The sequence below is a fragment of the Leuciscus leuciscus genome, assembly GCF_965113295.1.
Source record: "Leuciscus leuciscus genome assembly, chromosome: 8".
NCBI lineage: Eukaryota > Metazoa > Chordata > Actinopteri > Cypriniformes > Leuciscidae > Leuciscus > Leuciscus leuciscus.
The window spans coordinates 23,663,702-23,677,104 of NC_138732.1; the positions used below are offsets into that span (position 1 = coordinate 23,663,702).

The 13,403-nt window shown below is 35.0% G+C and overlaps 1 protein-coding gene across 1 annotated transcript; it reads left to right on the forward strand.

The window, feature by feature from the left end:
- Window positions 1-1,118: 1,118 nt before the first annotated feature.
- On the forward strand, window positions 1,119-10,367 carry emx3 (empty spiracles homeobox 3). Its single transcript, XM_082177457.1, has 3 exons — window positions 1,119-1,851; window positions 7,360-7,544; window positions 9,116-10,367. Exons 1-3 carry the CDS (start codon window positions 1,503-1,505, stop codon window positions 9,281-9,283), a joined length of 702 nt encoding a protein of 233 aa, XP_082033583.1. The 5' UTR covers window positions 1,119-1,502; the 3' UTR covers window positions 9,284-10,367.
- Window positions 10,368-13,403: the final 3,036 nt, after the last annotated feature.

Below are 13,403 nucleotides of genomic sequence, written 5' to 3' on the forward strand. Positions count from 1 at the left end.
CACTTGTAAGGTATATCCTTTAATAAACTTCATTAAAGGATATTCGAGAAGATAATATTTATTTGACAGCTAAAACAACAAGGGTAATAAATAAAAAAACTATAGGCTAATGCTGCAAATGATAATAGCAAATTACATGGATGCATGTGGCAATTTTAATGATATTTAATATTTGTATTGTTATTATTGGCATAATTTGTATTATTATTAGCCATACTGTTATTATTCAATTTGCTACAACGAATTTTTACATTTGTAGGCTTTAATTCTTACTGGTTGTAGCCTACACTTAAAAAAAAAAGAGGCTTTTTTCCCCCCAAATAATTGTTTTGTAAATATTTTATTTTGTTAAATCAACTTATCAACTTAACATTTAGAGTTTCGTTGATTAAACCAATCCCCATTGTATTTTTTTATTTTATTTTAAGTAACCAGGTTACTTACTTTTTAAAAGTTAAACCAACAAAAAAAATGTACAGTGTACGATAGGCCTACTGTGTAGCCTATACACATAATATAAATAATAGATCATTTAAATGCAGTAGCCTAGCAAGGAAACACTTTCAGAATATTTTTTTATGATAAATATGATATAGTGTGTTAAAAATTATTAACGGAAATAAATAGGCTATTTTTGGGGGGCTGTAAGAAGACAAGAAAGTAATAGGCAAATAATAACCTAAATGAATATCGTGCCGAATTATGAGGCCGTTCATTTAAACTAGCCTAGCAAAACAAAATATATAAATCCCTTTCACCTGCTTCCGCTTATTTCGCAAAATTATCCTAAATAAATAAAATAAAAATGATTCAAAAACAACATCAATCACAGTGTAATAAAATTAAACAAATTGTAAAGCAACCTGCTGATCACTAAGCCATCAGAAAGATTCAGTTTTGAAGCTTCAAAACATTTTAAATGTAGCTAGGTATAACCTTCATAGATTCTGTTCTGACACATCCGTTTAAGTGTTGTTGAACTCTTTCTGGTCAAATAGCCTGAAGAATTTCTTTACACAACACAAAATGGCTGTAATTGAGTGCGAGTGCGCTGCTCGCCGATCTGCGCATGCGCAGCACACCTCGCATGTCGGAGCTCTGAGAGAGCAGGTATTGAAGTTGGCTCATCATGACAAGCGCTGGCGCACAAGCTGACGGATCATCGATCACAAGAGCTCGCAGCGATCTGACTGCATCGGAGCTGATGCCTGCTTCACATGCTCGAGGTTTGCTCTGACAAGGACATTAATGAGATGAGATCTGAATGACTTTAAACACAACTGGTGACAGAAACTCACACGTCTATTTGCAGTCATTGGAAGTGGATTGCAACCCACGAAATTGAAGGAGCCAAAGGAACCTTGTGAAGTTATGGATTGTAGAGGGACTATATAAATATTGTCTTTTTGACTTTTTTTAGACGTGGGGTCATCATCGGTTGACTTCCTGTTCGATTTTTTTTGTGCATTTAATTGACTGAGTATTTTTTATAGCCCATCACAATGTTCCAGCACAATAAGAAGTGCTTTACTATTGAATCTCTTGTGGGTAAAGACTCCAATTCATCAAGTGCCGCTGCGGATGAGCCCATCAGACCCACTGCTCTGAGGTTCTCTGAATCCATCCATCCTTCCCCCTTTGGGAGCTGCTTCCAGAACTCAGGCAGGACACTGTACAGCAGCAGCCCAGAGATGATGTTCACAGACCCGGCCACTCATTCCACCAACTCCGGGCTGTCTCTGCGTCACCTCCAGATCCCCACACAGCCCTTCTTCAGCCCTCACCATAGGGACACCCTCAACTTCTACCCGTGGGTGTTGAGGAACAGATATCTGGGACATCGATTCCAAGGTAAAGATCACTTCTGGGATGTTGAGAGATGCAGTGAGAGATTGAAGTGGGGCCCATGAAGTTAAGAAAATCTTAATAACTAACGTTACAAAAAATATTGAAAAGATTTAGCCAATGCGGTAGGCTAGTCAAGGTTTTCAGCAGCTCTTTGGCCTATATTGATTTAATGTTTTATTTCAAAATTGATATCGATGCGCACGGGCGATGCGATAAATACCTCTCATCTGAATATTAGCCTATTTTTATAAACATATCGATTTAAAAGGACTCATGAGAAAATGATGCCGTGCAACTCGTGTTAGTCTATTTAAAAATGGTTTGACTTTAAATTAGATTAATTTTACCAAATTACCAATAAACGTGAATTGCTAAATAATTTTGTAGTCGTCATAACATTATGAAAGACCGCTAATTTATTTCGATCACATAGAAGAACGTTGTTCGATAAAAAATTTTTTTTCTGTTTGTTTGAAACATTTTTAGCTCTCATTGTGTATTATAATATAAATAATTCCTTATTAAAGATAATTAAGATAAAGATAGTAAAGATTATAGTCACAGTTTTCAGAAGCATATACATTTATATTAATGATAGGCCTAAAATAAATGTAGGCTTTTACTTAAATTATACTTTCATAATACGTTCCATCGTTTAGGATAATTTTAACACTATAAATATAGTAGAAAAAACTAAAACTAAAGTAGCCTACATTATTTTACTGTTATTTGAATAATTTTGATTTAAATATTTGTTTGTGTATCTTCTTAAAGATGCACCGTATTTCTACATCGTTTCCGTTTTCTTTTTTAAATGTACGATATACATAATCTATTTCAATAATTATATTAGGCCTACACTCTTGTGAGTGGACGAATATTTTTGAGGTAGTCGAAGTGCTACATGCAACATCTTTCTTTTACATTTGTGATTCTTCCACAGAGTAAACACATTTGTTATTATACGGCTCATAAACATTTACAGCTCTTAAAATTACCATAATAATGCAAACACTGTTAATGACATACGTTAGCTTTTAAAACAATTATTTGGATAAGCGCTTTACCTCATGGATTTAATAGGCAGCTCTAGTAATAAAAAATAAAATAAAATAAACAGCCTTGAAATGTTTGTTCCTTTAAGAGCTTTATTTTATTTTGATTACATTTTTTATTTTGTACATTTTAATCACCATCTTTGTGAGATGAATGTTTCTTCAAACTTCTTTAATTTATTATTATTAAAAATCAAATACAAGAATATTTGATTGATTTGATAGTCCTGTTTGCAGAGTCCTTTAAAAAGTGTAATGGATACTAGGAGGTCCTATTTACCAGGCAATTTGTTAAAGCTGCTATCAGTAGCTCTGGCCGGTCTGACTTATTGCCTGCTTGGAGGGCTGTGATGAGAAGCCCAGACACATTTGCTGTTATAGGGTCCTGAGCTGGACCACAGTCCTCGAGGGCATTGCTCAGGTAATTGGTGGAAGTCAGAGGTTGTTGTCACTATTACTCAGATCCGGGGTTCAGATAGAGCCTCTTTGTTTACACACACAGCCGATCCACTCACTGATGGTGTCCAATAACCTAGAAAACTACTGTTTAGACAAGACTAAATGCAGCCGTGGGGATTGGGTGGGAACGGATCACCTATCGAGGAGAGTGTCAGTGCTAATGTGTCCATGGGTTTTAAGCACTTCCTGAATGGGAAAAGAGATGCGTCCATGTCCTCGGATCCGTCATGCGGGACAAGGTAAACAGGATCCCAGACCGGCCTGCTGTTGTACATGAGCAGGGTTTCGTGTTATGGTTACGATTCACAGACTGTGACAGTGGCACTGATGCATTTTTCGGAGATTTGTGCGCTCTCAGGTTACAATAAAAATCTGTGAGGTTCCAGATGTATGAACAGTGTCATCAGCAGACTGGACTGTCTTTCTTTAGAGGCCGCATTCCAAAGCATAATGTAATAATATGAGAACAATGTAATAATAATGTAATAATATAATAATAATAGCAGTTATATATATATATATATATATATATATATATTTAGGGGTGTGACGATACCCTTATGTCACAACTCGATACATATCACGATACTGAACTCACGATACAATAGTATTGCAATACTCCCAGACAAATGCTAAAAGGTTAAAAATTATTGTAGGCGAAGAATATGCTTGCACTCTGTCACTTACTAGACATATTTAAAATAGTGTAGGCTGCTTTTTACTGCTAACAAAAGACATTTGGCATTATCAGGACCCACAAATATTCCCCCATTGCACTAATATAATATTATTTTTTTAGACTATATTTATCGTTATATATAGTAGTTTAATGCAGTACTGACACTAAAACTTTGTAAACTTGAATTTGTTTCTCACACAGTAATTTTCATTTTGGGTGAACTATACACAATTCAGATTTTCACTATCCACGATAGTTTTTGTATTTTGTATAGTGATATATATACACGATATATTGTTACACCCCTTATATATATATATATATATATATATATATATATATATATATATATGCATATAGATGTATAAACAGTGTTATCAGCACACTTTAATAATATAGATAGATTGATTTTCTTTAGAGCCCGCATTCTAAAGCATAATATAATTTAAAAATATTGTAACAATGTAATAATATAATAATAGCAGTTAAGTTATACACTTAATAGTGTAGTACACACACACACACACACACACACACACACACACACACACACACACACACACACACACACACACATATACACATATATATATATATATATATATATATATATAAACAGTGTTATCAGCAGACTTTTAAAACTATTAATAGAATTATTTATTGTCTTTCTTTTGAGGCCTCATTCCAAAGCTTACATAACAATGTAATAATAATGTAATAATATAATAGCAATAATAGCAGATAATAACAGTTCAATCTTTTGGAAATATATATATATATATATATAGAGAGAGAGAGAGAGAGAGAGAGAGAGAACTTTTTTAATTTTTTATTAAACTGCTTGGAAAATATTGAATCAAAATGTCAGGGAGGCGGCGTAACGGGGAACACTCATTCTGTAGGAGAGACCAAAGGGTACAGTCTCTTTCTTTCCCACTATAGTCCACCCTTCTCCCTGCCTCTAATGAGAACGGCACTGACAAGACCAAGCTTGTTTGTGCCAAGGGAATGGTAGTAAAGCTGATCTGGGTGCCATCTGGTTCCCTTTTCCTCGTGTTGGGGGCTTTCTTGCCGTGGATAGGCCAGTGTGTGTTTGAGTCCAAACCCCCGGAGGGTCTCCCAGCTCTTCAGGAGGCTTGAGTCTCTGTCAGTGTTCTGGCCTGCTAGTCTGATCCACCACCTCTCTCGAGAGACACGGAGGTGATGCCACACATGCTGATGATGCCAGGCCGAGAGCACTGAGCGTACAACAAAATAAGATTTCGCTTTTATTTGAAAGTTTCGAAAAGTATTTGAGTATTCAGTTTCGGTTGGATGGCGCTCAGTGCACCTTGAGGAAGGTTTAAGGAGGGCTTTTCAACACCTTCAAACCGCGTAGAACTCATTATTTACATTCTTCCGCCCTGCTCCCCTCATTTTTGCACGGAGATGTCTCCATTGTTTTTGCCTCTGGTGTTCAAAGCGTTTTCAGCGCACCAGCTGAAAGCAGTTGTCAATGACAGTGCTGTGACAGAAAATATGCACCTTTTAGTAAAATAGAAGTAAAGTGCAAACATTATTAGGACCTTTGGGAAGTCTCTGCTAATGGAGGCTTGCAACAGCGACCATTACGAACTAGTCATTCTGTGCACGCAAACAAACATGTTGCAACTGTCTTTTCCGCAGTGGGATGCCTAGAAATGTGTGTATATGAAGCATCACCGTGTTTGAGGCGGAGAGGTGAAGTTGCTTCTCTGTGATGGCTTAATGCTCGTCTGAAAGGAGTCAGTTCAAAGCTATTGTCTGCGGATAAAGGCTCGGTTTCGGAGTTTTTAAAAGACTTAAAGTCCGAACAGCCTCATGCTAATCCTCTTTTCATCTTCTGGTGATGCCATTAGTGGGCTTTTGTGCTCAGAATTGGTGCATCATTGTGCTTTCTTTGATGATCAGTGTTTAAAAATTTCAATGGGTTCTGTGCACACTGAACTCTTATAGATTTAGATTAAATTGGTTTATCTAAATTTGTGGTTTAGAGGATTTAGTCAGCCTTTGGAATTGTGAAAGTATTTCTGGGTGGCTGAATATATGAATGCATTAATATGCTTTTAGCAATTGCCACTGATGTTTTCAGCAACTTCACGGCCTACGTGTGGGCATGGACCAACCGCATTCATAAACCCAGCCGAATCGCACGCTCAGAAAAAGTCGTTATTGAAGCAAACACCTATTTGGGACGTTTGCATGTTACCGATGCACATTTGCGGTTGCACACCTGATGCGAACGTTGAAACCTTTTGGTTATTTTTTCATTGACAAAAGATCATGGTCTGTCACTTCTATCCTCCCTGTAACCGCTCCGCGAGAACATTTTGTTTATACGTGATTGCGGTCATCACATTTCTGAAGATTCTTTCAAGCATAGCTCTCCAAACACTAAAGTGGTCACATAAATTACACATCCATTTGTTTATGAAAAATGTTTTTCTCTCTTTGTGTGTTTGCAATAAACGGCACACGTACTCTGCCCTCCAGATGTTGTCTGGGGTCGAGCGAAGATCACGTTTGCTCTGATACTGATGGGGACAAAATTTTACTATTGCCTCATGTTGAATATAATCAGACCAAATGTAAGGGATTTAGATTTGCTTAACTGACAATTAACATATTCATCACAAATGTTTTTGCATCTATTCAACCATGGATGTCTATTTATTTTTTAGCAGCCTTGCATTTGTATGAAAATCAGGGTAATGCCATATATTATGAGGGCCGAAGGTTAAAGACTCGTCTTTGAATGCACAGAGAGCTGTCTGAGAGCTGAGTGTACAGACGTTCGGTTGGTATGAATGATGCGGTGTGAACACACTTTACATCAGCCGTGTCTGGAACTGGCCTGGAATTATTCAAATCAACTCATGGTGCTCAATTAAGACATGCAATCCTGTGCTTAATGTCAGCATTGCTATGCTATGTAAAGCACTTATTTTGTATAAAAGCATAAAGAGCCTCTGGATAATCGATCTGCTAAATGAAGAAACGTCAACGTAATGGCTGCCATAATTTTATGAATTCACATCACTTCATTTTGTAATCCCACACAATCCAATGATGTCATTAGGATTTCAACAGCACGATACTTCAAATTTAAACAGTAAAATTTTTATGTATAAAATATTTGGTGCATAAGTCACAGTTTAAAATCTTTAAAATGTACACATTTCCCTTGTGTTTTTGTTGTGAAAGTTTTAGATTTTTGTTTATTAATTTTAAATTCCAGTATAAAAGTATCCACTGGGCTAATTGACATTGACATTTTATTCCCCTGCTTCTTGTCTCCAGGTGACGACAGCAGCCCGGAAAACCTGCTGCTACACGGGCCTTTCTCTCGCAAGCCCAAGCGCATCCGCACGGCCTTCTCCCCGTCGCAGCTGCTCCGGCTGGAACGTGCCTTTGAGAAGAACCATTATGTGGTGGGAGCCGAGCGCAAGCAGTTAGCCAACGGGCTGTGCCTGACAGAGACACAGGTAAGGAGGCAGGGTCCGTCCCTTCAGCATTCCACCGCACACACACACACACACACACACGCACGCACACACACACACACACACACTGCTAACGGCATGGGATGTGAACACACATTTACTCATCTAGTTTCCTCACAGGACGGAAGTAATTCATCATTCATTGCCTTGGGATAGGCCGTATAAATTCCAAAGCATGTATACAACATGCATTTATTGGTTATTTTCACAATTGGCTTCACAAACATTCACATGAGTACTTGTATAGGATTATTAGGCTTGAGCAATGCCTGTTGTGACACACGGAGGGGTTCAAAAGTCTGAGACACCACTGAAAATCGGGGAATACAAATCTGAACGTTGAAAGAAATGGAATAATAAAAAAATAAATCAAATAAAAAAATAAAAAAATGTTATGAGATAAAATAAGAAACTTTTGGACACCTGCTACACTGTAAAAAATGATATGATCAGTAAGTTATGAGATCATTTGTTTTTACATTGCTTTAACTCAAAATAATCTAAATGAGTTAAGCAGTTTTCAAATTTTTTTATAAGTTAAACAAGATTGAACTCTTTTTTTAAATGAGTTTAATGTAATTTAAGTTGAAGTGACTTAAACATCCAAGTTGATTGTACTTAAAACTTAAGGCAGCAACTTTTTTTTTACAGGTTATATGAATCTTTTTATCTTAATTAAAAAGATTCATATATGAATCTTTTAAATTAGTTATTTTGTTACTTTTATTTTGTATGTTTTTTTTAACATACAGTTTTATACAGATGCATTTTTAAATTAAAAATAAATTTTTTTCATAAATTTTAGTTCAAATGTTCAAAATTTAGGGCATAAATATTTATTTTTTTATTTAATTATAAAAATGCAATTTCACTTGTGGTTTTAGACTTTTTAATGAACCTTTTTAATTAATGATTACGTTTTTGCAGCGACTTTTATTTGGTATGATTTTTATTTTGTATTTTTTACATAGTTTTATTCGTATTCTAATACATGTAAAAAAAGTTTTGTTCAAATGTTCATACTGATAATATAATTTGTAATGACCTTTATTAAATTATAGTAAATTATAATAAATGATTAGTGGGTTCAGACTTTTGGACACGTTCTGTAAACCTTTGCAATTAGTCATTTTGTCTTTACAGTAATTTTGGATGTTTGCTTTTTTTTTTTACACACTGTTTTATCCGTGTCAAGCACACATAGTTAGAATATGTTCCCACATATCGTGCAATCACAATACATGATTTCCTCACCAGATTGAGAGATTACGTCAACAACAATTCTATCTCACATGAGCTGCAGGCATAAGCATGTTTTTAAATGGCATAATAATGTGCCGCCAAAGTATTTTAATAGCAAACACGGTATGGGGAAGATATGATTTATATCTTTCTTTAATAAAAAAGGATAAAATAGTTAAAACATGCATTTTAAAAACATATTAATTAATATATACTATCTATTATTATATATTAATTATATATGTAACTATTTGGCTGTGGCTAGATAAGCTGATATATTGAAATGGCCTCTCTTTCTCGTTCTTGTTCAGGTGAAAGTCTGGTTCCAGAACAGAAGGACCAAACACAAGAGACAGAAGCTGGAGGAAGAGTCACCAGAGTCGCAGCAGAAGAGGAAGGGCAGTCAACATGTGAGCCGCTGGAGGGTGGCCACGCAACAGGGCAGCTCTGAGGACATTGACGTCATTTCAGAAGACTGATATCGTACGGCTGCTTTATCTCGGGTAATAAACATCAGTCATGTTGACGGATCTCTGCCACACAAAAAAAAGAACAATATTTTTCAGACAGACGGCGTCATGAATTGAACTTGGTGTGTAAACTAAGGAACTGAGTCACAGTCGACTGCCACTGACTTCTGATCGTGCACAACGGAGCAAAGGACGTCAGCAGCTGAACTGCTCAGAAAGACTTGACTGTAATAGACTTCTGTATGCAATACACATGGACCTCTTCATTTTGGATCACATTCCGTCTCAGAGCAATGGAGACTTTTTTGTACGCTTTTTTTGTGTGTGTGTAAGTTTTCACTTCTCTCTTGCTCCTTTGTTATCAGTCAGAACATTTCCATCATAAAGAAGTATACTGGATGACGAAAGTAATAATAAAAGAACACCTTAATGAATAGATTGATCAATGTTTTGTAGTGTTAAATTGATTTAGAGATTCAATGCCCACAGTCTAACACCAATAGGTCGATCCAGTCTGTGAATGAAAAATCACACATAGATGTACTTCTAAAAAAAAAAAATGGATGTGCGTATTTTATACAATGTCATTCTTTTACGAACCAGGCAAACACTTCAAATTTAAAGCGACAAATATCAGTCAGATATCCATTTGAAATGGTTCTATTTATTCTGAACGAGTGAACTTTTCTATGCATTTGAGCTCCAAACCCAAAATTGTATTTTGTGTTTTACATCTGGGTTAAAGCTTATTGAAGATTTTACATGTATCGTGTGAGAATTATTTTTCTTTCATGTTTGTTACCACAACGGCTCTTGAACTGAGATCAAATATCAGCGAACTAGAGAAGCTTAGGAATTGTTTGAATTTCTTTCTTTACTCAATTAAATACGAGGGAAAAAAATGCAGTCTAACCTCTAAGACCCAGAATGGTTTGTAGCACTTCATAGATGTTTGTTTTTTTGGGTTTTCTTTAAGGTGATAAGCACTCACTGTAACCCCATTCGTTTGTCTTCATTGTTCAGGAATCTTTTGGTATGTGTGTGTTTAACTTTTTTTCTGCAGACTATTAGATAATAAAAACCTTAACTTAAAGACTGTTTGGGAATTATTTATCCTTTGTTATTATGTTCTAAGCTGGTCATTTAGCAGTGATTTGTCTGAGTTTTCTTTTCTTTTTTTCAATAGACTATGCTTTTGCTTTCATGAGGAGCCACAGCTTAATTGGTTCAGTTACATAAAACAGACAGGTGTCATTATACAGAAATCCTTCCAAAAATAGTGTACTTACATGCTCACTGAACATATAAGTGCTTGAAAGTGAACAAACATCTCCACCTTTGGATTTACATGTGCAAACAGTGTCACGCCAAAACCTGTGCAAAACAGCACTGTATCAAACACCATGACCTTCTCTGGGCTGTGGAAACACTTATAAATATGTTTCTGAGTTGATTTAATTTGTGTTTTGTATCATTTAACTGTTCGCTTCCAGTGTGCATCTCATCTGCTGGCTCAATAAAATAACTTTATAGATAATGCTGATTTGGCACTCAAGAAACAGTTTTTGTGGAAACCATGATACACAAATAAAATTCAAGAAAGAAAGAAATCAATACTTTTATTCAGCAAAGATGCATTAAATTGTAAGTGACAGTAGTGTCTATTTCAAATAAATGCTGTTCTTTTGATCTTTCTATTCATCAAATAATCCAGATTTTTTATTATTATTATTATTATTATCAGCGTTTCCACAAAAATATTAAGTGGTATAACTGGTTTAAACATTGAAATTAATAATAGGAAATGTTTCTTGAGCATTTTAAAATATATTTAAATATGATTATTTTAAATGGTAATAATTCACCTATTTCACAATATTTTATCAAATAAATGCAGCCTTGATTAGCAAAAAACAAAAAAACAAAAAAAAAACATTAAAAATCGGTAGTATACACACACACACCACACACACACACACACACACACACACACACACACACATATATATATATATATATATATATATATATATATTTCAGTTAGCTGAAAAGGCATCCATGTCACCTTTATGTACTGTAATTTACACCAGCTAATCCTTAAGGGCCTGAGTGACAGAAATGTATTAAATTTGCATATCTGCATGACCTTGGATGTAAATACATCCTCATTATCAGTCGCAATGCCTATAAACTGTGAATGATAATATAAGAACAATCTATTCATATTATCTTTCATTGAAGAAGTCCCCAGGAAACAACACTTCTGAAACACACAGCAAGAAAAACGAAACATATTTATACGCCACAACACTTCAGACAGATAGCAGCTAGGCTTAATTTAAACACCCACTCCATTAAAAAACATACCTCACTCGAATAGTGTAAACAAAGACTGTTTCTATCTTGCAGATTCTGTCTCAGATAGGCAGCTTAGTTGTGTGAGCGTATCAAAACAAAATAAAATTGAGAACAACAAATGTATAACATCCCGATACATTTTGTGTGGGTAGTCAAACTTCACTAATGTAACATAGCCACCGAAGTCGCAGTGTTTGTGTATGCAAAATTACCACTCTCAGTCTGTATGAGTAATGATCGCACAGACAGGACGCTATCAGTGTTAACACATGATGATAAATAGAAGGTTGAGCTAACTCTGAAGGGATTTTATCACAGATATGATGCAACATATGTGAATTACTGACAATCACACAGGCCTAATTCTCAATTATGTGTGTAAAATAGTTTTGACTGACTGATTGCTTCACTGTTGGAGTCACGGTTTATGATGAAGCAACAATATCCGAATATCCTTCTGTGTCAAAGCACATTGCTTTAAACAAATGCTCATTAATCTTATGAGGGCTATGCTACTTACAAATATTTCCGACTAGCTACCTGCCCCCATGTTGTTGCCATGGATATGAAGAGGTGTAAACAAAAGAACAGATGGTTGAAAGCATGTAGGTGTAGAGAGCAGTCTGTGATGTTTCCCAACTATGTTAAGTGAAATAATTCATCTAACTCACAGTAATTTGATCTGGACCGATGCCAAGCGGAGAGTGGGCTACTGATTTGGCTTCATCAAGTTAATCAAAACTAGTGCTGCTTCTTATTTATCCTACAAACCAAGTTTGTCTAACCAATGACAAAGTTATCCAAATTATTTTTGTCTGTGAAATGTTGCTATAATTCAACTGAAAGCTTTGCTCGTTGCTTTTAATTCTCTTTCTTATAAATGTTGAAAACAAAATTGGTCCGTGATTGCAATTTATAATACAATTACTTTGATAAACAGGCTAAATATACAGCAGGTGTATTTATGCATTTGCAGTGGGCTACTTTTGTTGATTTCTATAACTTTTTATCATTTATAGCATTTAATGAAACTTATCATTTAAATTATGTTCAAAATTTTGCAGTCAGTACGATTGTTTTTAATGTTTTTTGAAAGAATTAAATCCCTTATGCGTAAAACAATTGTATGATCAATAAGTTATAACAACATTTTAAATTGCTTTAACTTTTTTTTAAGTTCAAGATTCAACACTTTTTTTTTATGTCAGTTTAATGTAATTTAAGTAGAAATGACTTAAACATCCAAGTTGATTGTAGCAACTTTTTTTATTTTTTTACAGTGAGGGCTGAATTTATTTGAGCAAAAATACTTTAAAAACTGTAAAATTGTGAAATATTATTAGTATTTAAAATAACTGTTTTCTTTTCAAATGTAATTTATTCCTGTGATGCCAAGCTGTATTTTCAGCATCATTACTCCGGTCTTTAGTCACGTGATCCTTCAGAAATCATTCTAATATGCTGATTTGCTGCTCAAGAAAATTTGATCTTTTTAAGTCGAAAACAATTGTGCTGCTTAATATTTTTGTGGAGACTGTGATCATTTTCAGTATTCTTTGATGAAAAGAAGCTAATAAAAGTTCACTACAAGCATTAATAAGAGATTTTTTTTTAAGAAAAATCTGTCTAGCCCCGCCCCTTAATCGTCGCTGTTGTGTTCAGTCTTCTGGTTTATATTTTCAGAGCATAAAGGTAAGATCTTGGTTAATGAACCGCTCGTTTTAAAATCTTCCCGTTTCAAACATTACAGTGCTTATGACAACTTTCGTTA

Coding starts and splice junctions, on each gene's coding strand:
- emx3 (XM_082177457.1), top strand. CDS start 1,503: ATGTTCCAGCACAATAAGAAGTGCTTTACTATTGAATCTCTTGTGGGT. Junction 1,852..7,359: donor TCTGGGACATCGATTCCAAG/GTAAAGATCACT, acceptor TCTTGTCTCCAG/GTGACGACAGCAGCCCGGAA. Junction 7,545..9,115: donor TGTGCCTGACAGAGACACAG/GTAAGGAGGCAG, acceptor GTTCTTGTTCAG/GTGAAAGTCTGGTTCCAGAA.